Source organism: Odocoileus virginianus, chromosome 22 (assembly GCF_023699985.2).
Source record: "Odocoileus virginianus isolate 20LAN1187 ecotype Illinois chromosome 22, Ovbor_1.2, whole genome shotgun sequence".
NCBI lineage: Eukaryota > Metazoa > Chordata > Mammalia > Artiodactyla > Cervidae > Odocoileus > Odocoileus virginianus.
In genome coordinates this window covers 52080589-52107091 of record NC_069695.1, presented here as the reverse complement: position 1 = coordinate 52107091, position 26503 = coordinate 52080589, and the positions used below count along the sequence as shown (strand labels likewise).

The 26503-nt window shown below is 37.8% G+C and overlaps 1 protein-coding gene across 5 annotated transcripts in view; it reads right to left on the bottom strand.

Annotated features, from left to right (window-relative positions):
- C22H18orf63 (chromosome 22 C18orf63 homolog) overlaps window positions 1-26503 on the bottom strand; it is a 39740-nt gene that overhangs the window by 9540 nt on the left and 3697 nt on the right. The window contains exons 1-12 of one of the 5 annotated variants that reach the window (XM_020877039.2): window positions 20660-21013; window positions 19429-19521; window positions 17733-17901; window positions 15429-15507; window positions 11143-11199; window positions 9088-9199; window positions 8332-8373; window positions 6620-6696; window positions 3882-3991; window positions 2878-2974; window positions 2679-2764; window positions 1594-1777 (exon numbers count right to left, since the gene is read on the bottom strand). In XM_020877039.2, the coding sequence (XP_020732698.2) occupies window positions 1594-1777; window positions 2679-2764; window positions 2878-2974; window positions 3882-3991; window positions 6620-6696; window positions 8332-8373; window positions 9088-9199; window positions 11143-11199; window positions 15429-15507; window positions 17733-17866 (978 nt within the window). In that variant the 5' untranslated portion in view covers window positions 17867-17901; window positions 19429-19521; window positions 20660-21013. Of the gene's footprint in view, window positions 1-1593; window positions 1778-2678; window positions 2765-2877; window positions 2975-3881; window positions 3992-6619; window positions 6697-8331; window positions 8374-9087; window positions 9200-11142; window positions 11200-15428; window positions 15508-17732; window positions 19522-20659; window positions 21014-26503 lie in introns of those variants that run through there. The other 4 variants (XM_070452970.1, XM_020877044.2, XM_070452971.1 and 1 more) reach the window with 4 other exon arrangements.

The following is a 26503-nucleotide window of genomic DNA, read 5'->3' as shown; positions in this document are numbered from 1 at the left end:
GGCAATATAAAGACCAGAAATCCCATATAAGTGTTATTTTACATTTGAGAAGCAAATTTTCACAAATACATTGTCTGCATTCACCATTTCCAAAACAGACATGGGCTAGAAATATTAGGTAGTCAATAAATATATAAACATATTTGATAAAAGTGCATGATGTAATGACACGTCTTCTAAATTCTTCAGATTTAGACTTGGCCAACAACTAAACTTTAAAATGTTATGTCTGGTCAAAATTTTAAGATTCATAAAGTTCAAAAAGACATCAGCTGGTATTCATCCACCCACATGCCCTTCCAGCAAAATGGCCTTACCCATAGTACCTGATTATCTTGGCTGTCATGTTTTTATAGCATTTATATGAGGTGTTGACCCTTAACCCAAGGACACTAGACCCCCATGCTGGCTAGTGACAGATGATGTGATCTGGCTTGAAAACATAAAGCAAAAAATGTCATGAGGCATAGTGTTGGAGCCATAGCAAGTCAACATACATGAAAGCCTAAGTCATTTGCGCAGTGGAGGCTACAATAAAACAAGGCGCTAGTACGTCAAGAAAGGAGACTCAGCAATATTCCAGTAATCCATATTATATCTCAAACTGCTCAAGTTATTCAAACCTTTGTCTTTCCTTCTGATGAAAACATATTATATCTGTCATTTAAAAGAAAGATTCTGTTGAAAAATTTAAATTAAATTTCCCTTTGTTCTTCCAAAGCTTCCCTTTTGATTTTGTTGCCTTTTGACAAAGAAATTGTATCCTATTGCGTGTGAAGATAGGTCATCTTACTTTCTTCATTAGTACTGCCTAAACTGCTACTTATTATTTTTTTATAAATAAGATTTCACTTAGCATTATCATCTTACAATAAAAATGTTCTCAAGTTAATTCAATTTCTATCAATTATTCAAAGCCTTTCTCAAAAGAACTTCAAAGAAAACTTGGATTTTAATGAGGCTGCTGCTGCTGCTAAGTCACTTCAGTCATGTCCAACTCTGTGCGACCCCATAGACGGCAGCCCACCAGGTTCCCCCGTCCCTGGGATTCTCCAGGCAAGAACATTGGAGTGGGTTGCCATTTCCTTCTCCAGTGCATGAAAGTGAAAAGTAAAAGTGAAGTCGCTCAGATGTGTCCGACTCTTAGTGACCTCATGGACTGCAGCCTACCAGGCTCCTCTGTCCATGGGATTTTCCAGGCAAGAATACTGGAGTAGGGTGCCACTGCCTTCTCCTTGTATGAGGCAGGTGTTGCCAAATTATCTTATAAGATCATTTATTCTTTGATTCTTTGAAAAAACACATAATGAACATATATTAAGTACCAGGAACTTAGGATATGTTCTCTGCCTTCTAAGAAGTCACATTACATTAGTTAGAAGAAATAGACCAACAACTACCATAATACCAAGGTAAATACAATAATAATAGGAACGACAGTACAGAAAAACAAAGAATATCAGGGAAACACTGAACAGAGGGAAGAGACCCAGCACAGTGGGTTAGGCTGTCCATCGCTGACGGCAACGATCCGAGCAACACACGTGCAGAGCGTGTCTCAGAGAACTCGGTAGGACATGGAAAACTACTCACCTGCAAATGCAGTGGGGTTAGTTCTTGTGTGTAGTAGCACGGTTTAGTTGTCATCTTTATGGGAAATCCACATATATGGGGCAGTTTAGATTTTAAATCTGAAAGAAAGCTTTTCAACACACCTTCCGTATCTACCCTTGGAAAGAACTGTATGGGTTGACTTCTGATGCAACTGAGAGGGTACCTGAACATTGTTAAAGAACAATGGAGTATTTTTTTGCAGATAGGAGACAGCATTTTTTTTTAACTGATGTAAAAAGGTCTTAAAATTGTAACTGCCAAAAAGACACAAATAACTAAATCCTAACTACTTTAAATTTTAACTTTCACAATAAAAACAACTCACAGTAGTACCCTTATTACTATATGGCTCTTGCCACAGACTGGCAAACTAAGCTATCCAAAAAATGATTTATAGAAAAGACATTATGATCTTCATAGATTATAAATGTAAATATTCACAGTAGACAATAAACAGGTTGCATTTCCAAGAACAGTAAAAATTCAGCACAGAGAAACACCACATATGAATTGCATTCAAACTCTGAATGTGGTTCTTTGAGCAAAGCAGTTAACTTTTTCAGATATAAAACATTCTGAAGACTTGGAATAATGTCTTGGCATTTATGAAGGGGAATAATTGATAGCTGTTAACTTCAACTTTATATTAAGATTTGGGTTAGGAAATATAGAATACAGAAAGAGAACACTAGGCTCCTCCCTCTTCCTTTTAGAGACCAGCTGGTCAGAATACAAAGAAACAAATATGATGAAACCAGTGTTAATTAACATGGGAGAGTTTCACCTGAGTACTTGTGCTCTGTGTGTAGATTTTTTAAAATAACATCAAGAAAAATATTATCTCAAATCAATGAGGTGCATTAAGTGCTATTTAAATCCTCTAAACTTTGCCTGTGAAATTATTCTCCAAAAAAGAAATTTTCATTGACATTCTTTCAATTCCACCCTTTCAATATGCCACCGGAGGGAGCCCTTGGCTAAGGAGAATCCTATACAATTATTTTGTTCCTTTCTACTAGGAGTCATGGATCCTAGGGTGGACAGAGAGCATCTGTAAAGGATACGTGAAGATCCTTTCTCCTATCATTTTGAAGTAGACGCTACAGTATATTTTAATAGTTCCAAGGTCTTCTGGAAGCTTATAGCCGTACTAAAAATTAAGAACAAAGTTGAAATTCTTTTGAGTGAAAGCTTAACTAAAGGTTAAATTACAAGAAGCAAAATTAAATAGCTACTAATGTAATATATATTTCTATTCCTTACCAGGCCATCCCAGTGCATCTGGAAATCTTCATATGAGTGGAAGGGACAGTCAGGGGGTATGGAGTGAAGAATACTTATCACTCGTCCCATTTTCATACTATGAAAAATACAGTTGGTAAAATATTATGAGCCAGTGCTTAGACAGGGAGCTTCCCAGGTGGCACTATAGTGTAAAGAAACCGCCTGCCAATCCAAGAGATATAAGGGAACTGGTTTCAATCCCTGGGTTGGTCAACTATGTGATTTGGAAAGCATTCAAAAACTTCAGCAACTATCAACATATAAGTAATAAGCTACTCATTTGCTCCCAGTTCTAAATTAACATTGTATTAAATTCTTAATTAAGAACTATTAGGAAAAACAAAGTTGAACTGATGCAAACAATATGCCAGTTACAAACACAAAACTATGACTAATACAGTGTTGCCACACAGAGGTAGGCCTGGTAATTTTAGACTTCAGGGAAAAGTTTGTTAAGAGTTGAATGAATCGGAAGCAAATCTATGTTCCCTATCTACCTCTTCTCTGCTTCAATGACCAAGTTATAATGCAGATTCCACTACTTAAAAGTTCTTCCTAATCTGGTTAAAATTTCATGCTAATAGTCATATTTATGTTAGTAACAAGTCATATTTTTCCCTTGAAGATAGTGCAAACTTATAACTGAGCTCAAATCAAATGACAATGAATCATTAATTATATGTACACATTTATAAGGTTTTATTGATATTATATATAGTTGTAATTTCATAATGAGATATCTAGAAATTTTACTGTTTTAAAATGAGGTCTAATAAAGATACAAATGTATAATAAAATTATTTTAGTAATTTGATGGCTTCTGCAAGTATGACAATATTGTTTCAATATCTTTTTAAAGTTATAATTCAGTTTCCAAAATTCACAATAATGGTTTATACTTTGCACATAATAATGTTGAAGCAAAATAGGAGAAAACTACTATATCCCAAACCCACCTCAGATAATACAAACTGAAATCTCACCTTGGCAGAACGTAGCACCAGTTGCTTAAAATGGACTGTTCCTCAATAACAGCACGCTGGTTAGTTTCAAAATTCTTTATAATACTCGGAGAAATATCAAATTCTCTTAGCTTTTGATAGAAATAAGAATTTAATGCATAAGTCCCCCAAAGAATTTGGCAAACAAAAGGAAACATTTAAAAACACAGATTTCATTAAAATAAAAAAAAGAAAGATTTATCGCACATACACCATCAGTTAAGAAACAGTTTCAAAGCCTGTCACGTTGAATCATGTATAACCACTTTACACAAGGTAATCAGTGTTTCAGCTCACCCCTTCTCCTCCTCTACACAGTTTATCAAATATTTCATACTTTCCCACTTATTGTCCAAAGCCAAACTCCTATTTTGTACTCATTTGAACTGGCTTTCAGTTTCTTTAATTATGTTAAGTGGGAGTTGAATCTCGGCCCAAAGGAAGATATTTACATTCTGTCAGAATAGCTTCTTAATTAAATTTTAAACAAATTTTTTAAAGTAGAGGACGAGGATGTGTTAGGAAGTTATACCTTCCTCTGGTCTTCTAAAAGCAAGAGGACAGAACCAACAACTGTACTCTCTTTTTGTATCCCTTCTCCAAGATCTGGAATGCTTTTTTCTTTGGTGCTCAGGTGCCCTGTCTATGGCAACTACTTGCCACTTACAGTTTCCTCACTCTGCCACTTACAGTTTCCACACTTACAGTGGGCCATTTTCTTACAGTGAGGCAGAGGTTGGAGAGATCTCAAGTGAGGTGCAAAATAAAATATTAAAGGGTGAAGGACACTGTGTTTAGAGAGAACGTTTCACATCCCTCGCTCTTATTCATTCATCTTCGGGGAAACAACATTCTAACTCTACTGCCTGCTGCTTCTCAATGAACTCCAGCTGACCCAGCCAATTTTCCAATTCCTGGACAAGCCATCAGCATTATAACAAGGCCCTCGCTTAAAGCACTGCCCCCACACTGATTTATCTGCATTCTGCCAATACAAACCTTACAGGCCTAGATCTAGACCCCTTTCCTCCACATTCAATGACTAATCCTGCTCTGAATTTCCATTGTGTTTCTGAGATTAATGGAGATACTATAAATATATGTGGTGAGGCATAGTGTGGAGGTTTTAGTGGGTGAAAGATCACAGCAGGTTTGGAGCCTTAGGGAGGTTCCTTGTCAGTACAAGATATTCACATTATGCCACTGGCTCTGTGACAGAGAAGAACCAACCTGAAATATATGTGATAGCCCATTCTCAAGCCCTGTCTCCCAGGCCTGACCTTGAAAGGTGTAACACTTTTCATTCATATAGAGACAAAAAGCTGTGGAAACTCTGTCTTGCTGGAGGTTTATAGGAAGAGCATGACTTGACCGACATGGACAGCTGCAAGAACAAAGGATTCAGGCACCAAGAAGTTTGTAACAACCAGCCACACCCGCTACCTCTTTAGTATAAAAGCAGCCTGAACTGGAACTTGGTAAGATGGCTCTTTGGAACACTAGTCCACCATCCTCTCCGTCTGCTGACAGGTCTTTGCCCAAACACCTCGTGTTTCAATCTACTGGCCTGCCATGCAGCGAGCAATAAGAGCGTGGACTCAGTAGCAACTCCAATTACTTACACTCAGGTCAGCTTTCCTACTGGCTTACATAACTGTTGAGGGCCAGAACATAGATCCCATTCATTTTTGACTTGTCTACTGCCTTAACATAACAAGTAATCAAACAATGAATGAATGGAGAAATGAGTGGAGCGGCATTTGAGCTGGTCCCTGAAGAACAAGCAGAGTGCATGGCACATCAAGGGGCACATCAAGGGGCACGCTAAGCAAAGAAGAGTCTTCAGTCCTGTGCCTGGGCTTCCTCAGTGCGGCCACTGTGGGTCATCTGGGCCGGAAGACTCTTGGTGGGGATGGAGTGGAGGTGCTCTGGTGTGCTCTAGAAGACTCAGCAGCATCCTGGCCTCTACCCACTTAACACCGTAGCAACACACCCTCCCATCGAGTGATAGCCCAGTTTCCTCCAGAAGTCACAGATGTCTCACGGGGAAGAAACCACTCATTTCACCCTCCACCCCTCTCTGTTGAGAACCACTGTCACAGAAGAAGGAAAATAACAGTCACTGAGTTATCATTAATGTGAAAGTTTCTATACTGGGTGCTATGAGAATAAGCAAAATAGAAGATAGATCCTTTTACTAAGAAGGCAAAAAGTGTTAAGCGTTAAAAAAAAAGATGAAAAAAACTATAATAATGCCAATGTGGGTTTATTATTAATATATTCAGTATGAGCTGAAATAGCACTTTTAATATTTGGAGGTGAAAGAAAAGGCAAAGAGCAGGTGCTGAGGCAACGCAGCACTGTGGAGTCTTGAATGCTACCTAAAGAGATTTTTGAGCAAAGGAATAACATAATCAGATCTGTGTTAAATGGACAGAATGATGTTTTCTTTGGTAAACAGATTTAAGACAATATCAATATGTCAAGTATTTAATGATATGGATTTTGATAATAAATTTCTCATCACTCTTATTAAAAATTAAAACCTCCTAGCATATCAGTAATTATAATTTATTATATTAATTAATTTATATTAATTTATATTATATTTATATTAATATATTATTGATTATATTAATATATTATATTAATATATTATATTAATTATATAGTAATAAAAATACATTAATTATATATTAAGAAATAAAAATATGTGGTACCTGAGGTGGTGGCAGTCTGATTGTATGAGCTTCTATGCTTAGACAAACTTGAGTTGCTGTTACATTGATATCTAACTCTGAAAATAAAATTATTAACCATGAACTTTCTGGAATTATTACTCCAGCTTAACAAATTAAGTATTTGAGTAACATAAGAAGTTAACTCAATTTATTCAAGTTAGAAATTCAGTTAAGAATTGATTTTTTTCACACATGGTAAAATTCAAATAGTCACCTTATATGGTGAATATATTTATATTTTTTGATGGTCTACAGATGAGACATCTAAAAGAAGACAAACCCTCAGAACAGTACATATGTGGGTATAATGTGTAGGACACAGTTACAATGAGAAAAATGAGACATCCCACAATTGACAGGAAAACTTAGCAGACATCTCCTAGAAGCCTGACATTTATTATATGTGAAAAATGAAGACTCTTCTTAAATCAGAATTGGTACCATCCCATGTTTTTGACTTACTAACAAATGTCCTCAAATATACTGGCAGATATATTTCAAATCTTTCAGAGCCCAAGGCATCTATCTTGCTTTCTCATAATCAAAATATTGAAGGCAAAAGGAGAATAGGGCTGCAGAGCATGAGATGGTTAGATAGCATCATCGACTAATGGACATGAACCAGCAAACTCCGGGAGATAGCGAAGGACAGGGAAGGCTGGTGTGCTGCAGTCCACAGGGTCTCAAAGAGTCGGACCTGACTTAGTGACTCCACAACAACTTCTAAGTCAGATAGTGCTACCTGAAATAAAGCATGTGGGGGTTTCTGGTGTACTGGTAATGTCCATTTCTTGATCTGAGAACTGGTTCTAAGCATATTTTAGTTTGTGAAAATCCAACGAGCTATATATCTACAGCTTGTAAGTTTTGCTGCAGAATATTACATTCAGTAAAACTAAAAGAAAAAATTCTAACACATGAGTGAGGAGTGTTGCTGTCCTAAACTGTTCTCTTTACCCTCCAACAGCTTGGTCTCCTGATGTGTTTGGGGACAGGCAAAGAAGTCATTCATCCAGAGCAGGAGCACAGTGACTGCTGCTGCCCACCTTACACACAAACCCAGAGCAAGAGGGGCACGGGCCTCAGCCGGAAGCCAGCTCAGATAGAACAGTCCATGGATGACATGTAGATTTAAGCCTACGGTCAAATGCTGGTAAAACCACCATGACTGACAATGTCTACTTGGCTTAGGATTTCCATCTATCTGCCATCTCTGGACTACTGATAGGAATGTGTCTATCTGCAACAGAACCATGCACATCAACAAAAGAGTTAGATTAGACCAATCTGTGTCTCTTTAGGCAATCTTTTTTTAAAAACAAGAATCATGTACTCATAAAAAAACCCAAAGCTTTTACTTACAACAGTACTAAAGAATTCTTATAATATGGTTCTAGAGACTATACATTATAAATACCTGCAAAATTAAACGGTTTTAGTTATAATTTTAACTAGAGAAATTAAAAATGTAGCTTTTATATCAATTAAAAGTGAATTTTTTTCTCATGAAGTAGAATATATATTTTTGAATCAGAAGTGGTTTCCTGAGTGAAACTGTGATTATAACAGTATCTTGATTAACTTTTGATACAACCTAATCATCAAGATTTTAACAACCCAACAATCTATAACACTTTTTAAGCAACTATTTTATTAATGTTTTATCTATTAACTTTTATATTTTTACTTACCAACAGCACTTTGCTTTCCCATCTGAGAAAGAAATTCTCTTCCTTAAAAAATTCATAGAATACACCATATTATTAAAAATCATAAATCATGCTTAATATAACTTCCTTATGCAAAGTTATCAAAGCTGCAGAAAATGCTTTACAATGCAGTTTTATACAAATGAATATCTGATGATAGTTCAGAGAAAAAAATACAACACTCAAAAATATCTCTTATATTAAAAAGACAGAAATACTCAATTCTTCCTGCACACATTTTTTTCTGGTATAAAATAGTTAGAAAACAGATCACAACACAAAAATTCAGAATAGACTTTTGGTTCCAACAACACTAATAATTTGTGTTCATTTTATTATAGTGCTCCATAACTTATATTTATTCCTTTTTAAACATCAAGTATTCTATAATAAAACCACTTTCTTCCATAGAAACACTAGGAAATCTCCTCTGGATATAATCACAAAGGAAGGAGAGGACACTTTTGTTGATGGGGGCTTGCTTAAGAATGTTTGGTTGGGGCTACGCTTTAAAAACCATTCCCTGTGGATACATGTATAATATATGTATGGCTGAATATTTTTGCTGTTCACCTTGACCTATCACAACATTGTTAATCAGCTATGCCCTAATACAAAATAAAAAGATTTTTTTGAAAAAAATTCCCCAAAACAATATATCTTGAAATTAAAAACAGACGTACATAATAGAAGTAATCTGGTTCAGAAAGCCCTAAGGATTGAAAGAGATAAAGTCACCTTGTACCAAGAGATGGCCAGCTTTATTCCAGGCTGGAGCAAGTCTAGCTGTGAGTGAATATGAAAGGCAGTTTTGAAGAATTATAGGAACTACTTGTTGTGGAGCCTCCACCTAAAAATATTAAAGCACAAAATATGGGCAAGTTCACAGTAATTGTTATGCTATACTATAAACTCAGAGAAAATGTCTGTGTGCTTAGATCACCTCCCAACAAAACTGGGCTATTCTGGAGAGAAGTTACAGCCATCACTCTAGCTAATCCTATCTGGTTCTGAAGTTAAAGAAGTGTTAAAATATATTCACTTTGATACTATGACTGTAATGGCCAAATTCTACCAGTTTATCCTGCCCCAATAAGCCTAAATCTTTGGAGCTCATGGGCTAGAATCTTACACTTTACTTTGTACTCTGCTCTGCACAGAGGAAGCCTCCCCAAACTACACTGTGACATGTTTCATTACTGTTCACTCTAGTCCAATATCAGAAAAGTTAAATGTTTACAAGGGGGGCACACATGGAACCAGCAGTATGCATGTGTTTGCACTAGATACAATGCAACAAGTATCTCCACTTGCACACAATTTTCAAAGGTCAGAATATTCACTTAGGACCAATGGGATCCAGACACATTGTCCCACCTGAAATAACTAAAACACTGGGTAAGTTAAATGAAACAATGTTTCACAAGACACAGGCCACCAAGGAACAAAAAAAGACAAACCCCTAGGAGTTGGGAAACTCATGAGACCGCAGCATATTAATTAAAGAGGCTTTCCAGGCTGCAGTGCAGGGAAGGGGAATCCTGGAAGAGGCAGCCAGCTCCCTGGGTTGAAGGGACAGAACTGAGAGTCCAGGGAAGCCACGGGAGTTACAGTTTGGAGGGCAAAGTATTGAGAGAAGAGAGCTTCACAGAGAGAAAACTCTGAGATGAGCAGAGTCCCTCCTTGAGTATTCAGTTGCATATGGAATAGCATACTCATATGAGGAAACACTCAGGGCTGTTTGCTATACAAACATTCTTGCAAATGCAGCCCAGAGAAAACACTGCCAGGGCCTTAGTTAGCAAGACAAAAGTGAGACAGCCAAGAACTGTCACCCAATAAATAAAGAGGAGGAAAATATTTTTCTATGTTAAGATTCCCAAGGGCAAGAAGTTTATCAGGTTCCCAGCTTTATCTCCAGAAACAAGCAAAGTGCTCAGTATTATCATAGATGTTCAATGACTATCTGCTGTGATTATTACTCATGTACAAAGTATCCAGATAAAGACAAATTGAGCATAATCGTGAAGGCTCAACACAGGTGAGAAGAACACTGCTTTCCCACAGATGGTAAATGATGGCTAAAATCAGCTTTCAGGTTATTCAAATATTTCTCAGGGAACTGCAAAGCATCTCTGGGTATTATTGAGACTTCATCATTCTCCTATAACTTAAAGCATTTCATCTTGAAGATGACCGAAAACCTCATCATTCCACACTCCACTAGATCTAGGAACAGAGGCCAACAATGATGCCTGGATAGGCTGCTAGAATAACCAAGGATACGGTGCCTCAGACACCCATGCAGAGACATGATGGGAGCTCTAGTAAAGTCTCAACAGCCTGAGTACTGAGACATGATAGGTGCTCTACTTCAAGTATTCATTTCTTTTTTCTTTGCTAAGATCCAGACACTCATCACCATTGAGAATAAATTCTGTATTTTTTTTTGTTCCCTTACTTATGAGCTATATGATTGTGGACAATTTTTTCACCTCTCTGGGTTTCAGTTTATCTGTAAACATGGGATATTCACTTCTTGGAAAACAGAGATGACAAATGAAATTATGTCACATAAAATGCCTGCAAGAAAGTACCCAATAAAATTAAGCCTCTTCCCCCCTTCTCTATTAAATGTGCACAAAAAAATTGTCCTGAGAGAAAATATTAGTTTTTTCACATGCATAGAAACAACTTACGAGAAAGGTATTCTAATTTTTGTTTACTGACAAAATAAGCTGAATATACAAAATCAATACAACAACATCTGGAATTATCCTTTTAAAAACTTACCTTAGCTCTGTATTTTTCCACATAGGCATGAAGTTTTCCAGCTTTATAAAATGTCATCTATTTAAAAAATCCATATTTATAAAAATGACTTAAATATATTATTAAACAATGCACTACATAAAGAATTTAAACATTTATACAGCAGAACACAGCAGAGGACCATCATCCTAACAGTTTCCATGCTCTGGAGAAAGAAGCAAGTGATAATCATTCTCTTCCTGAAATACTGGGTTGACCAAAAACCTCCTTTGGCTTTTAAGCAAAAATAAAAGACCCATTTTTCATTTTCACCAAGAACTTTATTGAACAATGTATTCATCATTTTGTTCTGCTACCTTCTGCCATTTTCCAGTTAACTTCATAATTCCATCCTCCAAAAACTTTTTATCTTTTTGAGCAAAGAACTATTCCAGGTACCTTTTACAGTCTTCCAGGAAATTGACATTTTTTTCCATTAAGAGAATTTTGTAAACAAAAGGAAATCTTAAAGTCCAGTTTCTGGTGAGTATGGCAGACGAGTCAGAATTTCCCAGACAAGCTGTAGCAGCTTTTGCCTGGACATCAAAGGAACATGCGATCTTGTATTATCCTGATGAAGAATATGCCTTTCCTGTTGACTAATTTCAGACACTTTTTGTCAAGTGCTGCTTTTAGTTAGTCTAACTGGGAGCAGCTTATTGGAATGAATCGTTTGGTTTTCTGGAAGGGGCTCATAATGGAGAACTCCCTTCCAATCCCCCCCATATACACATCACCTTCTTTGAATAAAGACCAGGCTTAGTTGTGGTTGGTGGTGGTTCATTTCATTTGTTCCACAGTCTTTTCAATCCCACCTTATTTTAGAGTATCCATTTTTCATCACTCATAACAATTTGTTTTAAAAATGGAAGCTTTTTTTATGTTTAAGTAGAGAATTGCATGTAGAAATATGGTCAAGGTTTTTCTTGCTTAACTTATGTGGAACATAAACACCAAAGTGATTAACATAACCAAGCCGGTGCAACTGATTTTCAATGCTTGATTTGGAAATTTTGAGTATGTCAGCTATCTCCTATGTGATATAATGTTGATTGTTCTCAATTAATGTCTTGATTCGATCACTATCAACTTCAAACTGGTAACACTGAAGAAGCTGAAGTTGAACAGTTCTATGAAGACCTACAAGACCTTCTAGAACCTAATACCCAAAAAGGATGCCCTTTTCACTATAGGGGGCTGGAATGCAAAAGTAGGAAGTCAAGAAACACCTGGTGTAACAGGCAAATTTGGCCTTAGAGTACAGAATGAAGCAAGGCAAAGGCTAATTGAGTTCTGCCAAGAGAACACACTGGTCATAGCAAACACTCTCTTTCAACAACACAAGAGAAGACTCTATACATGGACATCACCAGATGGTCAACACCAAAATCAGATTGATTATATTCTTTGCAGCCAAAGATGGAGAAGCTCTATACAGCAAAAACAAGACTGGGAGCTGACTGGCTCGGATCATGAACTCCCTATTGCCAAATTCAGACTGAAATTCAAGAAAGTGGAGAAAACCACTAGACCATTAAAGTATGATCTAAATCAAATCCCTTATGACTATACAGTGGAAGTGAGAAATAGATTTAAGGGACTAGATCTGATAGACAGAGTGCCTGATAAACTATGGATGGAGGTTCACGACATTGTACAGGAGACAAGAATCAAGACCATCCCCAAGAAAAAGAAATGAAAAAAGCAAAATGGCTGTCTGAGGAGGCCTTACAAATAGCTGTGAAAAGAAGAGAAGTGAAAAGCAAAGAAGAAAAGGAAAGATATTCCCATTTGAATGCAGAGTTCCAAAGAAAAGCAAGGAGAGATAAGAAAGCCTTCCTCAGCAATCAATGCAAAGAAATAGAGGAAGACAACAGAATGGGAAAGACTAGAGATCTCTTCAAGAAAATTAGAGATACCAAGGAAACATTTCATGCAAAAATGGGCTCAATAAAGGACAGAAATGGTAGGGACCTAACGGAAGCAGAAGATATTAAGAAGAGGTGGCAAGAATACACAGAAGAACTGTACAAAAAAGATCTTCATGACCCAGGTAGTCACGGTATAATTACTCACCTAGAGCCAGACATCCTGGAATGTGAAGTCAAGTGGGCCTTAGGAAGCATCACTACAAACAAAGCTAGTGGATGCGATGGAATTCCAGTTGAGCTATTTCAAATCCTGAAAGATTATGCTGTGAAAGTGCTGCATTCAATATGCCAACCAATTTGGAAAACTCAGCAGTGGCCACAGGACTGGGAAAGGTCAGTTTTCATTCCAATCCCAAAGAAAGGCAATGCCAAAGAATGCTCAAACTACCACACAATTGCACTCATCTCACACGCTAGTAAAGTAATGCTTAACATTCTCCAAGCCAGTCTTCAGCAATACATGAACCGTGAACTTCCAGATGTTCAAGCTGGTTTTAGAAAAGGCAACCAGTCCATCCTAAAGGAGATCGGTCCTGGGTGTTCAATACTTTGAACACCAATACTTTGGCCACCTGATGTGAAGAGCTGACTCATTTGAAAAGACCCTGATGCTGGGAAAGCTTAAGGGCAGGAGGAGAAGGGGACAACAGAGGATGAGATGGTTGGATGGCATCACCAACTCGATGGACATGGGTTTGGGTGGACTCCGGGAGTTGGTGATGGACAGGGAGGTCTGGCGTGCTGCAGTTCATGGGGTCGCAAAGAGTCGGACAGGACTCAGTGACTGAACTGAACTGAACTGAACTTCAACTGATCTATCTGGCCATGGAGCACTGGCCAGCAAGAAATCCCAGCAAGAAACTTTGTAAACCACTTTCGGTATGTTCAATCAATCACAGCACCTTCTCCATACACTGCATAGATCTTTTTGCTGTTTCAGCTGCTTTTTACCTTTCTGGTATAGTGTTAGTCGCTCAGTCACGTCTGACTCTTTATGACCCTGTGAACTGTGGCCGGCCAGGCTCCTCTTTCCATGGGATTCTCCAGGCAAGAATTCTGGAGTGGGTTGTCTTCCTTCTCCAGGGGATCTTCCCGACCCAGGGATTGAACCTGTGTCTCCTGCATTGCAGGAAGATTCTTTACCATCTCAGCCACCAGGGAAACCCACCTTTCTCGTATAATAAAGTATAATTTACTGAAAGTGTTGCTTTTTTCTTCCATCTTCAATATTAAAATGGCTACACAAAAATGTATCAAGTTTGATTAAAAAAAATGCATGCTGATATGACAGCTGTCACAATACAGTCTAACAACTGTTTCAAATGAAGTGAAAGGCAATGAAGCTCTACAAGTGTCGTCTTACAGAAAAAACCAAATGAACTTTCTGGGAAACCCAATAGAATCTATGGGTACATTCCTAAGTGAAGAAAGCCTTTCTGGAAATGAACTGAATCCAGAAACCATATAAAGGAAAAGGCCAGTAAATTTCATATAATAAATATTTAATACCTTTCTTATTAAGCAATAATTTCTTAGACATGAATAAGGAAAATGGACACAAGTGGAAGATCAAGAGAAAGTTCAAAACATATTTTTATATGGTGACTTTCTTCTTCTTCTTGCTAAGATTAGGATACTCATTCCCTAAGTTTTTCAGGTAGAAAAGAATATAAAGACATTACTGTCTATTTGTTCACTAACATCTTGTCTTTCTTAAAAACAATATTAAGAATGAGAAGATAAGAAATGGATATAAACCTAAAACCTAAAGAAAAATAAATAAACTAAAGATTTCGAACTATCTATCAGCATTATTAATAAATATTAATTTCTGGGAAATTAAAATTTCAGAATAAGAGCTATATACAGCACCAGAAAATATATTTCTTGTTCTAATTTTACTAAGTAAGAAAAACATTTTAATGAAATTTCCAAAATAAAAAAACATGTTGGCCCAAGTTCTTTAAACACAACTGGAGATCTGTTGGAACAAGGAACTTCTTTTATATTAAATGTAATTCTAAAGAATAAAATTTAAAAAAGGATTAAGTCTGTGCTATCTTAAAAACTATGCCGTTAACATATTTTATTCATTGATAATCTTTAACATCAATGACAGAGAAAACTAAACACGAATTCAGAGCCACAAAAATGGATCTTAAACATGAGATATATCAAAGTTAAAGTCTGTTAATGTTTTGATCAACCTACAACACAATGTAATTAGTCTTCATAAACTATCTTCAATTTGAGCTATAATTAATACCCAAATTAATGCTTATCAATATTGCTCTAAATAATTATGAATGATACTTTATAAAATGTTACAATACTAACCGCCATCACCACCCAAATTTGGGTAAATATTCCAAGTACAGGTGATGTAAGGATATCTTGGTGCAAAAACAGCAACTGCCTGTGGAGATGAAATGCATTCATTTTAAACTGGACTGCCCACGCTCCGTTTTCATTTTATCAGAATATTTAAAAATTGCTAGTTCCAATGAAAAGTTTAAGCTTCTTCTAGGCAGGGACTGTATTATGGATCTCCATATGATTCTCCACACTTAGCATGGTACCTTGAATATTGCAAGCTATCAGCCAAGATTTGGATTGAGAGAACTATAAAGTTTTAGATATGATATTAATATAACAACTTGTCTGCACATCTGTTTCTTAACCCTTTCATCTGTAAACTAAAATGTCTCTTTTAAAACTCCATTTCTATTTTAAGTATAGACTTGAAAAAGTCTAAGCATTATGAAGACTTCAGCTCTTCTAACTCCTATTTCTTCCATTTTCCTTTCTTTTTCTTTCTTTTTTTTTTATTAGTTGGAGGCTAATTACTTTACATTATTGTAGTGGTTTCTGTCATACTTTGACATGAATCAGCCATAGATATACATGTATTCCCCATCCCGATCCCCCCTCCCACCTCCCTCTCCACCCGATCCCTCTGGGTCTTCCCAGTGCACCAGGCCCGAGCACTTGTCTCATGCATCCAACCTGGGCTGGTGATCTGTTTCACCCTAGATAATATACATGTTTTGATGCTGTTCTCTTGAAACATCCCACCCAGAAGCACTGGAGAAAAGAGTTTAAGGAACAGTGTAGTTATCAACTACTTCAGTGTCAGAACTATTGACTAGATTCTTTTCCTTCAAAAAGGAAATTTTTTGAAGGAAAATGAAGTGGGTAGTGGTTTTAGTTAAGTATTCAAAAGACAAGTGAACTTACAGTAACAATCATTACACTTCAAATTACCATCAATAATTTTATTAGAAAAGATGGAAAAAACACAAAATGGAATAGAGGTAGGAATACAAAAAAAATTATTAATCATCAAGGAAACAAATTTTAAAGGCTAGGAGTGCACGTGTGTAGGGGGTTAGGTCAAAATGTGAGATGGGTCAACATGTTTCTGCTAGGCTCATCTTTGTTGCAACTGTGGTGCAGCAGGCTTATGATTTTTTTTTTAATGTTTATGTATTTGACCGTGCTGGGTCTTAATTGAGGCACACAAGATCTTTTAGTTGCAGTGTGTGAACTTAGTTGTAGCATGCAAGAGCTAGTTCCCCAATGGGGGATCGAACCGGGCCCCCTGCCCACGGAGCATGGAGTCTTAGCCACTGGATCACCAGGGATGTCCCCAGTACGTGCTTGTACAAGATGTGCCTTTGTCTGACACAACCACGTCTTTGTCTTTCTGTTCTAGCCTCTTTGTCAGTTATTGGGACGATGAGTCAAAGCACCCCTCTCTATGGGCAAGACCACCTTCAATATGAAAGTGAATGGCAGAAAATCTCTCTTAAGGTTTTCTACTTATTTGCTTCCCTAAGGGGTCACAAGTAAATGCTCAGTGGGTATCAAATTATACCTTAGCAGGAAGGGTACAGATTCCTGGATGTACTTGAGTGTGAAAATACACAGTGGTCAGAAGACAAGTTTTATAAATAAGAGCAAAATGGAGGACACCCAAGAGTATTTTACTTCTGACTCCTAGCCACCTTATAAGTGTTTGATCCTCTCTAAGAAATTCAATTAGAGATATAATCTTGTTATGTATTCTAAGAGTTCTTCCGTGAGTGTCTCAAACAATTTAAGGGACTAATACATGGTGGGTCTTCAGTGTTATACTTTAGGTGTCAACTTCTGGAAGTGTTTTCCAAAGACTATCTTAGGTTAGATATTTCAAGATAATTCTTGGAGAAATACTCTTACATCAATCTGAAAATCTAAAAATTAATCTAAAATGTTTATGGTATCTCCTGAAGTACTTCATAAACAGTAGGTACTTCATAAACAGTTATTAAAGACTATCTCCCAAAACTTAAGACTAAGTTTTGACTTAATCCACTGATTTAATTCATCAATGTCTATAAAATTTTTTAATTAAAATAACACACAAGAAGCCACAAATACAAAGACTCAACAGTGAGATATTCTATATGAAGTACTTTAAGTCCTCCCTTAAATGTAATTCAATATACTTGGTCAGAACAATACTGAATTCCTTTATTCTAAAATTGTATAAACAGATTTAGCAAATAAGTATCTTGCTTTAAAGGTGATACTATTAAAACAGTTCTTACAGATGTAAAAAGTTTAGAAAGTATTAGTTACAAGATTGTGTTTTTTTACCTGCATATCTTCATTTGTCTACTCCTAATCTCAGTGTCTGCCACTCCGTTATTCAATATTATCTTGACAGCACAGAGTTTGTGTAAATCTGGAAGTGTGATGAAGAACAGTGACTGCTGCTTAGAAGCATTCATATTTTCCTGTTGACTGAATGCCTCAGTAATCAGGCCTTTAAAAACAAACAACAATAAAAACATAGTAAACTTTTATTTATTTTACCAATAGGGTAAAGCATTTCAATCCATCACAGAATATTTGATATTGCATTGGTATACAATGGCAAAAACAAGTTTAGCAAATATTAGAGGTTAAATACCACTTACACTTTACCTTTGAGGTTTTCTAATGATAACCTAGAACTTGGGGGGCACAAGTTTTATTAGGATATAATTCATATCACATACAATTCGCCTATTTAACATGTATAATTAAATGGCTTTTACTACATTCACAGAGTTGCAACCATCACAATACACTTTAGAACACTCTGCCACTCCAAAAATAAAATCTATAATTTTAAACCTGCAGTTCTATACAACAAATAGAATAATTTGAGTACAAATATCACAAGAACCACCAGCAATGTGTATTAAATGCCTACTCTGTTCTGGGTACTAGATATGTTTCTGCTACATTGTTTTTAACAAATTCTTTCTAAAATTTTTGGTTATTAAGTTTCTCTTTGTTTTCAGGAAAACAAAATCTTTCCTATGACAACAATACTTCTTAAAAAAATCAAAAAGTATAGCAAAGCCTTCTGCTATTTTAAGTTATCTCTATAAAGCATTTCAAAGCTGAAGAATATATTTTTCACCATTTTACACTAAAGAAAATTGTTCATGGAGATCTTTAAATTGTTATCTAGTTTCCTTTTCCACAAATTCTCTGGCTTTCCAACTTCTCTGTGGGACACATTTTACAGTTGATAATTCACAGGGCATACCTTTCGGGTCTGTCTTATATATAACAGAAAAGAAAACTGGAATGTGAAATGATTTAAGCTCAGTTTCTCTAGGATACACAAACATATCCAGGGAAGGTAACTGGTATTCTGGTACTTCAAACTTTTAAGCATCCACATATTTTCTCTCTTTAAGAAAAGAAGCACTAACACAGTCCTGGAATCTGGAGTGTGACCAGCCTTAGGTCTGATCTCAGTAACCAAATACCCTTGTGGTGCCATTTGACCAATGGTGGCATTGCCCTTCTGGCTCCCACACGTCTTTCTTACTCAAGTACCAGGGTGCTTGAAATTTTCTTCATTAAAGATCATGGAATTCTTTTAAAACTGCGAGTACTCTTATAAAGATTAAAACAAAGTCACACAAGGTGTTAATTAATTTGGTGTACCTAATTAAGAAGATTTCTGATAGTAAAAATAGAAATATTCCTTCCTTCTCTCTGTTTTTCTACTCTCTCTCTCTATGCTAAATGCTTACTGTTGTGGAAAGAAATTTTTTTTAATGAAGTACAAAGTTCCAAGGCCAACACAATCTACTTCAACAAGGTAAAGAGCATCAATAACGAATGAAGTAAAATAAAAAACAAAGAACTGATTACGGCTTGGGCCCAGAAGTACAAAAGTGCACGTTAGTGAAAATAGACAGTTAAAATGCAGAGATTTGTTGCTTTCATTTCTGAAACACATTTCCCACTAAAATTATTTTCTGCCTCAGTTTTCCTTTAAATATCTTACAGCAAAGTCACCAAAAAATTCCTGTGAGTGGTCCTCTCTTTCTCTTGTCAACTTCAAAGACTGATCAGAAAATTGCGTGTAAACAACTCTGACCTGTTCGGGAATAGGCAGGAATTTATTTAATTTTATTATTTAGCATTACACGAAAACAATTTTTTTTTTTCAATTCATAACTGGCAGAACTTACAGATTAAAACGTACAAATTTCTTGCCCTAGATTGTGTAAGGGCTGCGTTGGAAGGCTCAAAATTCGGATGATCTGTTAACAGATTGTTTAGAGAGTAGCACCTTTTAACCCACTCCAGTATTCTTGTCTGGAGAATTCCATGGACCAAGGAACCTGGTGGGCTACAGTCCATGGAGTCGCAAAGAGTCGGACACGACTGAGCGACTTCACTAACTTCACTTACCTTTCACATCCAAGCTGATTAACGGAAAACGTGCCGGCTACAAAATAACATTTTGACTACATTTCTGCCCTGGTGATAAGTATTACAGTAAGGAAAAGGTACCTACAAAATTGTCCATTTGATGACTCAAAACCCCAAGAGAACCAAGGTCATCGTGAGCGCCCAGTCTGTGAAGTCAGTGACCTGCTGGTTAGGCAGCGTCCAGCCCTGCCGGAGCTTCACTGGTCCTCCCTCTGTGGGGCCTTGGTGGGAACAGGCCTGACTGGGGGTCGGATTCCCACCGGCCCTACCCACCGCTTCCAAGATCAACAGGCAAGTTTCCTCCCCTGGGGCCTCATTTTCTTACGCACCGCATGGAAATGGTGGAAATATCTCCAAGGTCTTTACCTACCGTAAGTGCCTTATTTAAAAGGCGATTCTATAAATTACTGATTAAATTAGATGCCCTAATATTGGAACCCGCGGGCCTTCGTGAAAGAACGAATTTTGGTTCCTTTCCCTTTCAAAAGCTACAACTATCTCTTCAGCAGGCGCCTCCTGTCAAAGCAAGGCCATCAAAACCTCTCAGGAGGCGACGCTCGAGCCAGCCTCGCGGTGAGGCAGCGGCAGGCTAGGAGGCCGGCCTGGAGCAACCTCCGCAGCTCCCTGCCTCCCTCTAGGCTCGTCAAGCAGTTGTCTTCCGGGTCACGCCCAGCCCACCTCAGTCTCCTGGCCTGCGTGTCCTCGTTCCTCAGCGCCCTCCCCGTGACTCAGGGGTACTGTGTCCAGCATGCCTGGCCATCCCAGACCTCCCCTCACCACCCCTAGCGCCCCCAACTTACCCCAACTTATCCCAGCGTACCCCAGCTCTCTCAGCATAGCCGGAGGGCTCCCAGCATACCCTGCGTGCTCCCAGCATGCTCTGAGCGTTCCCAGCATGCCGCTGTGTACCCGTTTTTTCCCGCCATAGCTTTTGCTGGCACGAGCCGTTCATCCTGCACCCACGGTTCTCTGAGAGAGAGCTGGCTTTGGCGTTGGTGTGGCCCGGCGAGAGGCCGCTGCCATCTCCCAAACAGGGGTAGGATGCATCCTCAGGGTATGGCCTCTGGGGAGGGCCAGTGGCTGAGCCCTGCGCTTCCCACTTTTGTTGTGTTTGTTTGAACTTGTCCATAATAAAAAGCTTTGAAAAATTATGTTTTTCAATAGGTCAGGTCACAAATTGGGAGAAGATATTTTCATGAAAGTAATCCACGAGTGGTTAGTTTACAGACTATATAAAGAACTCTCACAGATCAGTTAGGGTAAGACTGTGTCATAGAAAAAAGCAGTAAAGTCATGAAAAGGTATTTTGCAGAAAGAAGAAGGATGGATTATAAGCCTGTGGAAAGGTACTCAACATTGTTAATTATCAAATCTAAATAAGACCACAATGAGATACCATAGAATTGACAAAATAGTAAGGATTCAGGATTAGATCTCCCATACACTGTTGGAATGCAGGAATGAAAATTTGAAAATAATGTGATGTTATCTTCTGAAGTTGAATACTGTAACATATCCTTAGACTTAGAAATTCCTTCTATACATTTCCCCTAAAGAGATTCTTGCATATGTGCACCAAGAAATATATTTGTAGCAGCATTGTTTGTTGAATAAAGTAAGTAGCTACAAGCAAACAAAATCCCAAATGTTCAGGGACAAGGGAATTGATAGATAAACTGAATTATATTTACATAATTATATATTATATGGCAAACAAAAAATAATGAACTACAGTTATGTGCAACAACATGGGTAAACCTTTCAAAATTAAAATGTGAACGTATCATAAGTATACACTTGGATGGTTTTTCAAAGATGACCATCCTTATATACCTACCACCCAGATCTAACAGTAGAACATTATCTGTATCTAGGAAGTGCCCCTGGTGCCCTCTCCTAGTCACTTACCCACTTCGTTCAAGGTAACTAGTGTCCCAGCTGCTAACACCATACATTCATTTTGCTTGTTTTGAAGCCTTATATTAATGGAATCATACAACACAAACTCTCCTGTGTCTAACTTCTTTTGTAAATATGTTCATAAGATTCATCCATATTGTTGAGGGTAGCAGTATTTTATTCATTTTCATTGCTGGATAGGATTCCATTGTGTGTATATATTTATCCTTTCTCAGGTTGAAGGACAATTAGATTGCTTCTAGTTTAGAATTATTATGAAGAATGCTGCTAAGACCATTCTTGTTCACTTGTTATGTTCACCTTCTGTTCAATATGGATGAATTTTTAAAAACATGATTTTGAATGGGGAGGAAAGTTCCAGAAGACTACATACAGTATAATCCCATTTTTATAAAGTTCAATCATTCTCCAAGAAAGCTGAATAAATTGTTTGTTGATATATCCATATGTGAAAAACTGTTTGTTTTTTACTAAACAAGGATATGATGAACAGAATTCAGGATAACAATGATTTTGGGGAGGCAGAAGAATGGGATATGGGAAGAGCCCACAGTCCCCAAGTCAAGTGAAGTGTTCATTGGTATTTATTTATAGTACTTGACAGAACTCTTGTTAGCCTTTGCCCTGCTTCATTATGTACTCCAAGGCCAAACTTGCCTGTTACTCCAGGAATATCTTGACTTCCTACTTTTGCATTGCAGTCCCTTATGAATAAAAGGACATCTTTTTTTCATGTTAGTTCCAGAAGGTCTTGTAGGTCTTCATAGAACTGTTCAACTTCATCTTCTTCAGCATTAGTGGTTGGAGCATAGACTTTGATTATTGTGATATTGAATGGTTTGCCTTGGAAATGAACTGAGATCATTCTGTCGTTTTTGAGATGGCTTCAAAATATATATGCACATCCACTTACATCCATAAGTAATGATATAATGTTTTATACATAATGATGTAATGTTTCATACATAATAGTGGCCACCTGGACTCCCAGGTGGTAAAGGATCCCCCTGACAGTGCGGGAGACATGAGACACAGGTTTGATGCCTGGGTTGGGAATATCCCCTGGAGGAAAGCATGGTAACCCACTCCAATATTCTTACCTGGAGAATCCCATGAACAGAGGAACCTGGTGGGCTACAGTCCATAGGGTTGCAAAGAGTCAGACACAACTGAAGTGATTTAGCATGGCAAGAATTTTCATTCAGGGAAAAGCTTTCCTCACAGGATACGTTTTGATGACAAGCTTGTTGGCAAGCCTATTCAGTTTTCCAGATGTGAGTTACTTAAGTTTTCCTTTATCTCACTCACAGGCCTTCAAGATGGGATGGAATCCTAAGAATTCTGCCTGATAGTTTGACTGTATATATCTCTTTTATGAAGATTAAGATCATTGTATTGGTTTAGATCATGTTTAAATTGTAAGGACATGTAAAGATAAGACCATATTTTGTGAGTAGCCAAGTACCACATGAAGATGAAGGTCACTTCTAAAAAAACTACCTGGGGAAGAGTCAGCTGTTTAGACAGGAAACGAACTAAGATGACAAAACTTTGATGTTTTTAGGGCTGGGTTCAGCATGTCTGGAATTTGAAGAATTCGGATGTCTAAGATTGTGTTTATGGGCAGAATAGAATCCGCTGCCCTCAAACACACAGAGGGAGAGGTGGACTTGATAGGGTGGGTCCCTAAAAAGGGTCCTCACTGGGTGTGAACCTCACAATCACTTGAGGTTTGACAATCAGACAGACTTTTTGAATTGGCATCACTGCTTCATTTATTAAAGGTGAATGAACTATGTCAGGTTCTCATAGTGGAAAATTCTTTTATGCTATCCTTTAGTAAAGTTCATTTGAATATTCTGGCCCTGCTGTAAAAAGTAAAGAAAGGGTTCTGTCCACACGGATGCCGTGAGTCAACGTAGTATTCACAGGAGGTGCTGGGGAGTGGTATTAGCAATCAGAGAGAGAATCGGGGACAGAAGGATATGGAGGGATGCAGTTGTGTACCTGGAAACAAACGTTTACTTCCTTCTAGCATCAGCCTCAGAGGTCCGGTGTGTGCATGAGTGCTAAGTGGCTTCAGTCATGTCTCACTCTTTGCGACCCTATGAACTGGGCCCTCCAGGCTCCTCTATCCGAGGAATTCTCCAGGTAAGAATACTGACGTGGGTTGCCATGCCCTCCTCCAGGGGATCTTCCCAACCGGGGATCAAACTCATGTCTCATTACGTCTCCTGCATTGGCAGGTGGGTTCTTCACCACCAGTGCCACCTGGGAAGCCCTAGAAGTCCTAGATGGCAATTTTATTCTGGTAGGAAACTGAGTTTCTGACATTGGGCTCCCAGCTTTTGAGAACTCTACTGCCCTCTCCATCATCCATGTTACTTGTCCGCTTAGGTGGCTGCATTGAGCACCTTGGACTAGTGTTAGATCCACTCATGCATTTTAAATTATTTACATTCTGCTGTTTGCTTTTACCTTCTTTCCCCTAATTTCCTAGACCTAGAAAGAAATAAAACAGTTTTACTTTTAATAGTGTTACCAAACCAGGTTTGTCTGACATGCAGCAAGCCAAGTGAGGTTTGGCAGAGAAAGGGTTTATTCTCAAGGCCACCAAGTGAGGAGATGGGAGAACAAATCTCATATCCACTTCCCCAAAGACAAGGCACTTGGGATAGTTATGGGATAAATCTGAGGTGGCAGGAACATGGGGAAATTGGAGGCAAGAAAGATGAGGTAATCATCATTGTGCAGCTAAGCCCCAGACTTCTTCATGGGACACATGCTCAGAAAATAGTGGCATTAGTATGTTTTTAGGGTGGAGGTTTTGGCCTTCTGATATTAAAGGTCACCAAGTGGACACTTTTACCATCTTAACCAGTCTTAACTGGCTGGAGATTGAACTGGACACAGCTGACTCCAAGTTCCTAATAAACAACTTGGGCAAACATCTCTTATTATTTAGGCCATATGACACTTAGAGACACACAAGATTTTGTAAAAACAAAGCGAACTTGATCAGTGATAACAGGTTACAGGTGTAATAGAACTAACTGATGATTACCCCCAGTTTCAGTAGGTGTCCATGGAAACATTAAAAACTTGGCTGATGTGCTTGCTAGTGACAGATAAATTAATCCATATTTCTCAGTATGATCATTGTATAATTATGGTTTTTCCAAGTACTCACGTGCCCTCTTCTGTATCACATTTATACCCTTATTCATTCAAAAATATTTGTTGAGCATGTGCTGAGTGCCAGGCACTGTGCTAGGCTCTGAAGATACAGATGTGACTAACCATTCCTGTCCTTGAGGAACTTTTGGTCCAGTGAGAAAGACAGACGCATAGACCGGTGATGTAGTGAGTGCATGATAGTCATGACTGGAGAATAAAGGAGCAGAAAGAGCATTACTTGGAGGGGAAGGGTGTGGTCAGCACATGCCTCAACCACAATTGACTCCTAAGCTGAGTCAAAAAGGGCCCTGAGTCTTTGGCCAGGATAAAGGGGGTAAGGAGAATAAGGGGTAAGAGGTAAACTTATGGTAAGTGGCAGAGGACAGGGCTTGAGCAAGGATACAAAGTGAGGAAAGAATGCTACATGTGGGAGATCTAAAAATAGCTCACTGTTGCTAGGCTATGAGGCTTGAGGGGGAAATGACAAAGGATGAAGCTAGAGAGAGGAAGCAGATATTGAATGATCTTGGATGATCTTCAAATTCTCGGTAAGGAATTTGAACTTTAGTTGTTGAGAGACATTGGAAGGTATTAGACAAGTAGTCTCAGATGGTAAAGAATCTGCCTGCAATGCAGGAGACCTGGGTTCCATCCCTAGGTTGGAAAGATCCCCCTGGAGATGGGAATGGCAACCCAATCCAGTACTCTTGCCTGAAAAATCCCATGGGCAGAGAAGCCTGGCAAGCAACAGTCCTTGGGGTTGCAAAAAGTCAGAAACAACTGAACAACTGATACTAACACAGACAAGTAATGATGTGATCAGATTTTAGTTTGGGGTTCACTACTGATGGAAGATGGGTCTCAGAAGTTCAAGACTAGAGGCTGGAAGAAACTGTAAGGGAGTTATTGTAAACAGATAGGCAGCTAATCATGAAAGGCAAATCTGGGGCAGTGGTAGTAGGGATAAAGAGGAGATTGACCTGTATGATTCCCAGTCTTCTGACTTGGCGGGCCTGATGATGATAACACCATCAGCTGTATTTCATAGAACTGTCTAGAACCCTGAACTCTACAAAGTTAAATAGTGTATCTGGAATTTTCCTTATCTATACAATTTTACTGTTTTCTATTTACTTGTGCTGGAGACAAAAAGATTTTTTAAAGTAAATTTAATATTGCAATCATGTACAATCAAACATTTAATCTTTTTATTTATCTGCTCCTACTTAAAGATGGACATATCAAATACAAGGAAATATGTAGGAATACATACAAGGAAATATGCCTAAGAATGTATTTACAATAAGATTTCCTATATATAATTAGCTTGCCTTGTCTGAAGTTACTGAGGAAAGTTGCCCTACCTCAGCAGTGAACTTACGACAATTGTATTCTTTGTGATCAGATGATATCTGTTACTCTCTGCTCCTCATTTCTGCCTCTGATAGTCAATTTGTGTTATAAATATACATGGGTAAAAACAACTTCAAGTCTATTTTAAAGTGAATGAAACTTTAAAAAATTTAGTAAGCTTTGGAAATTATTGC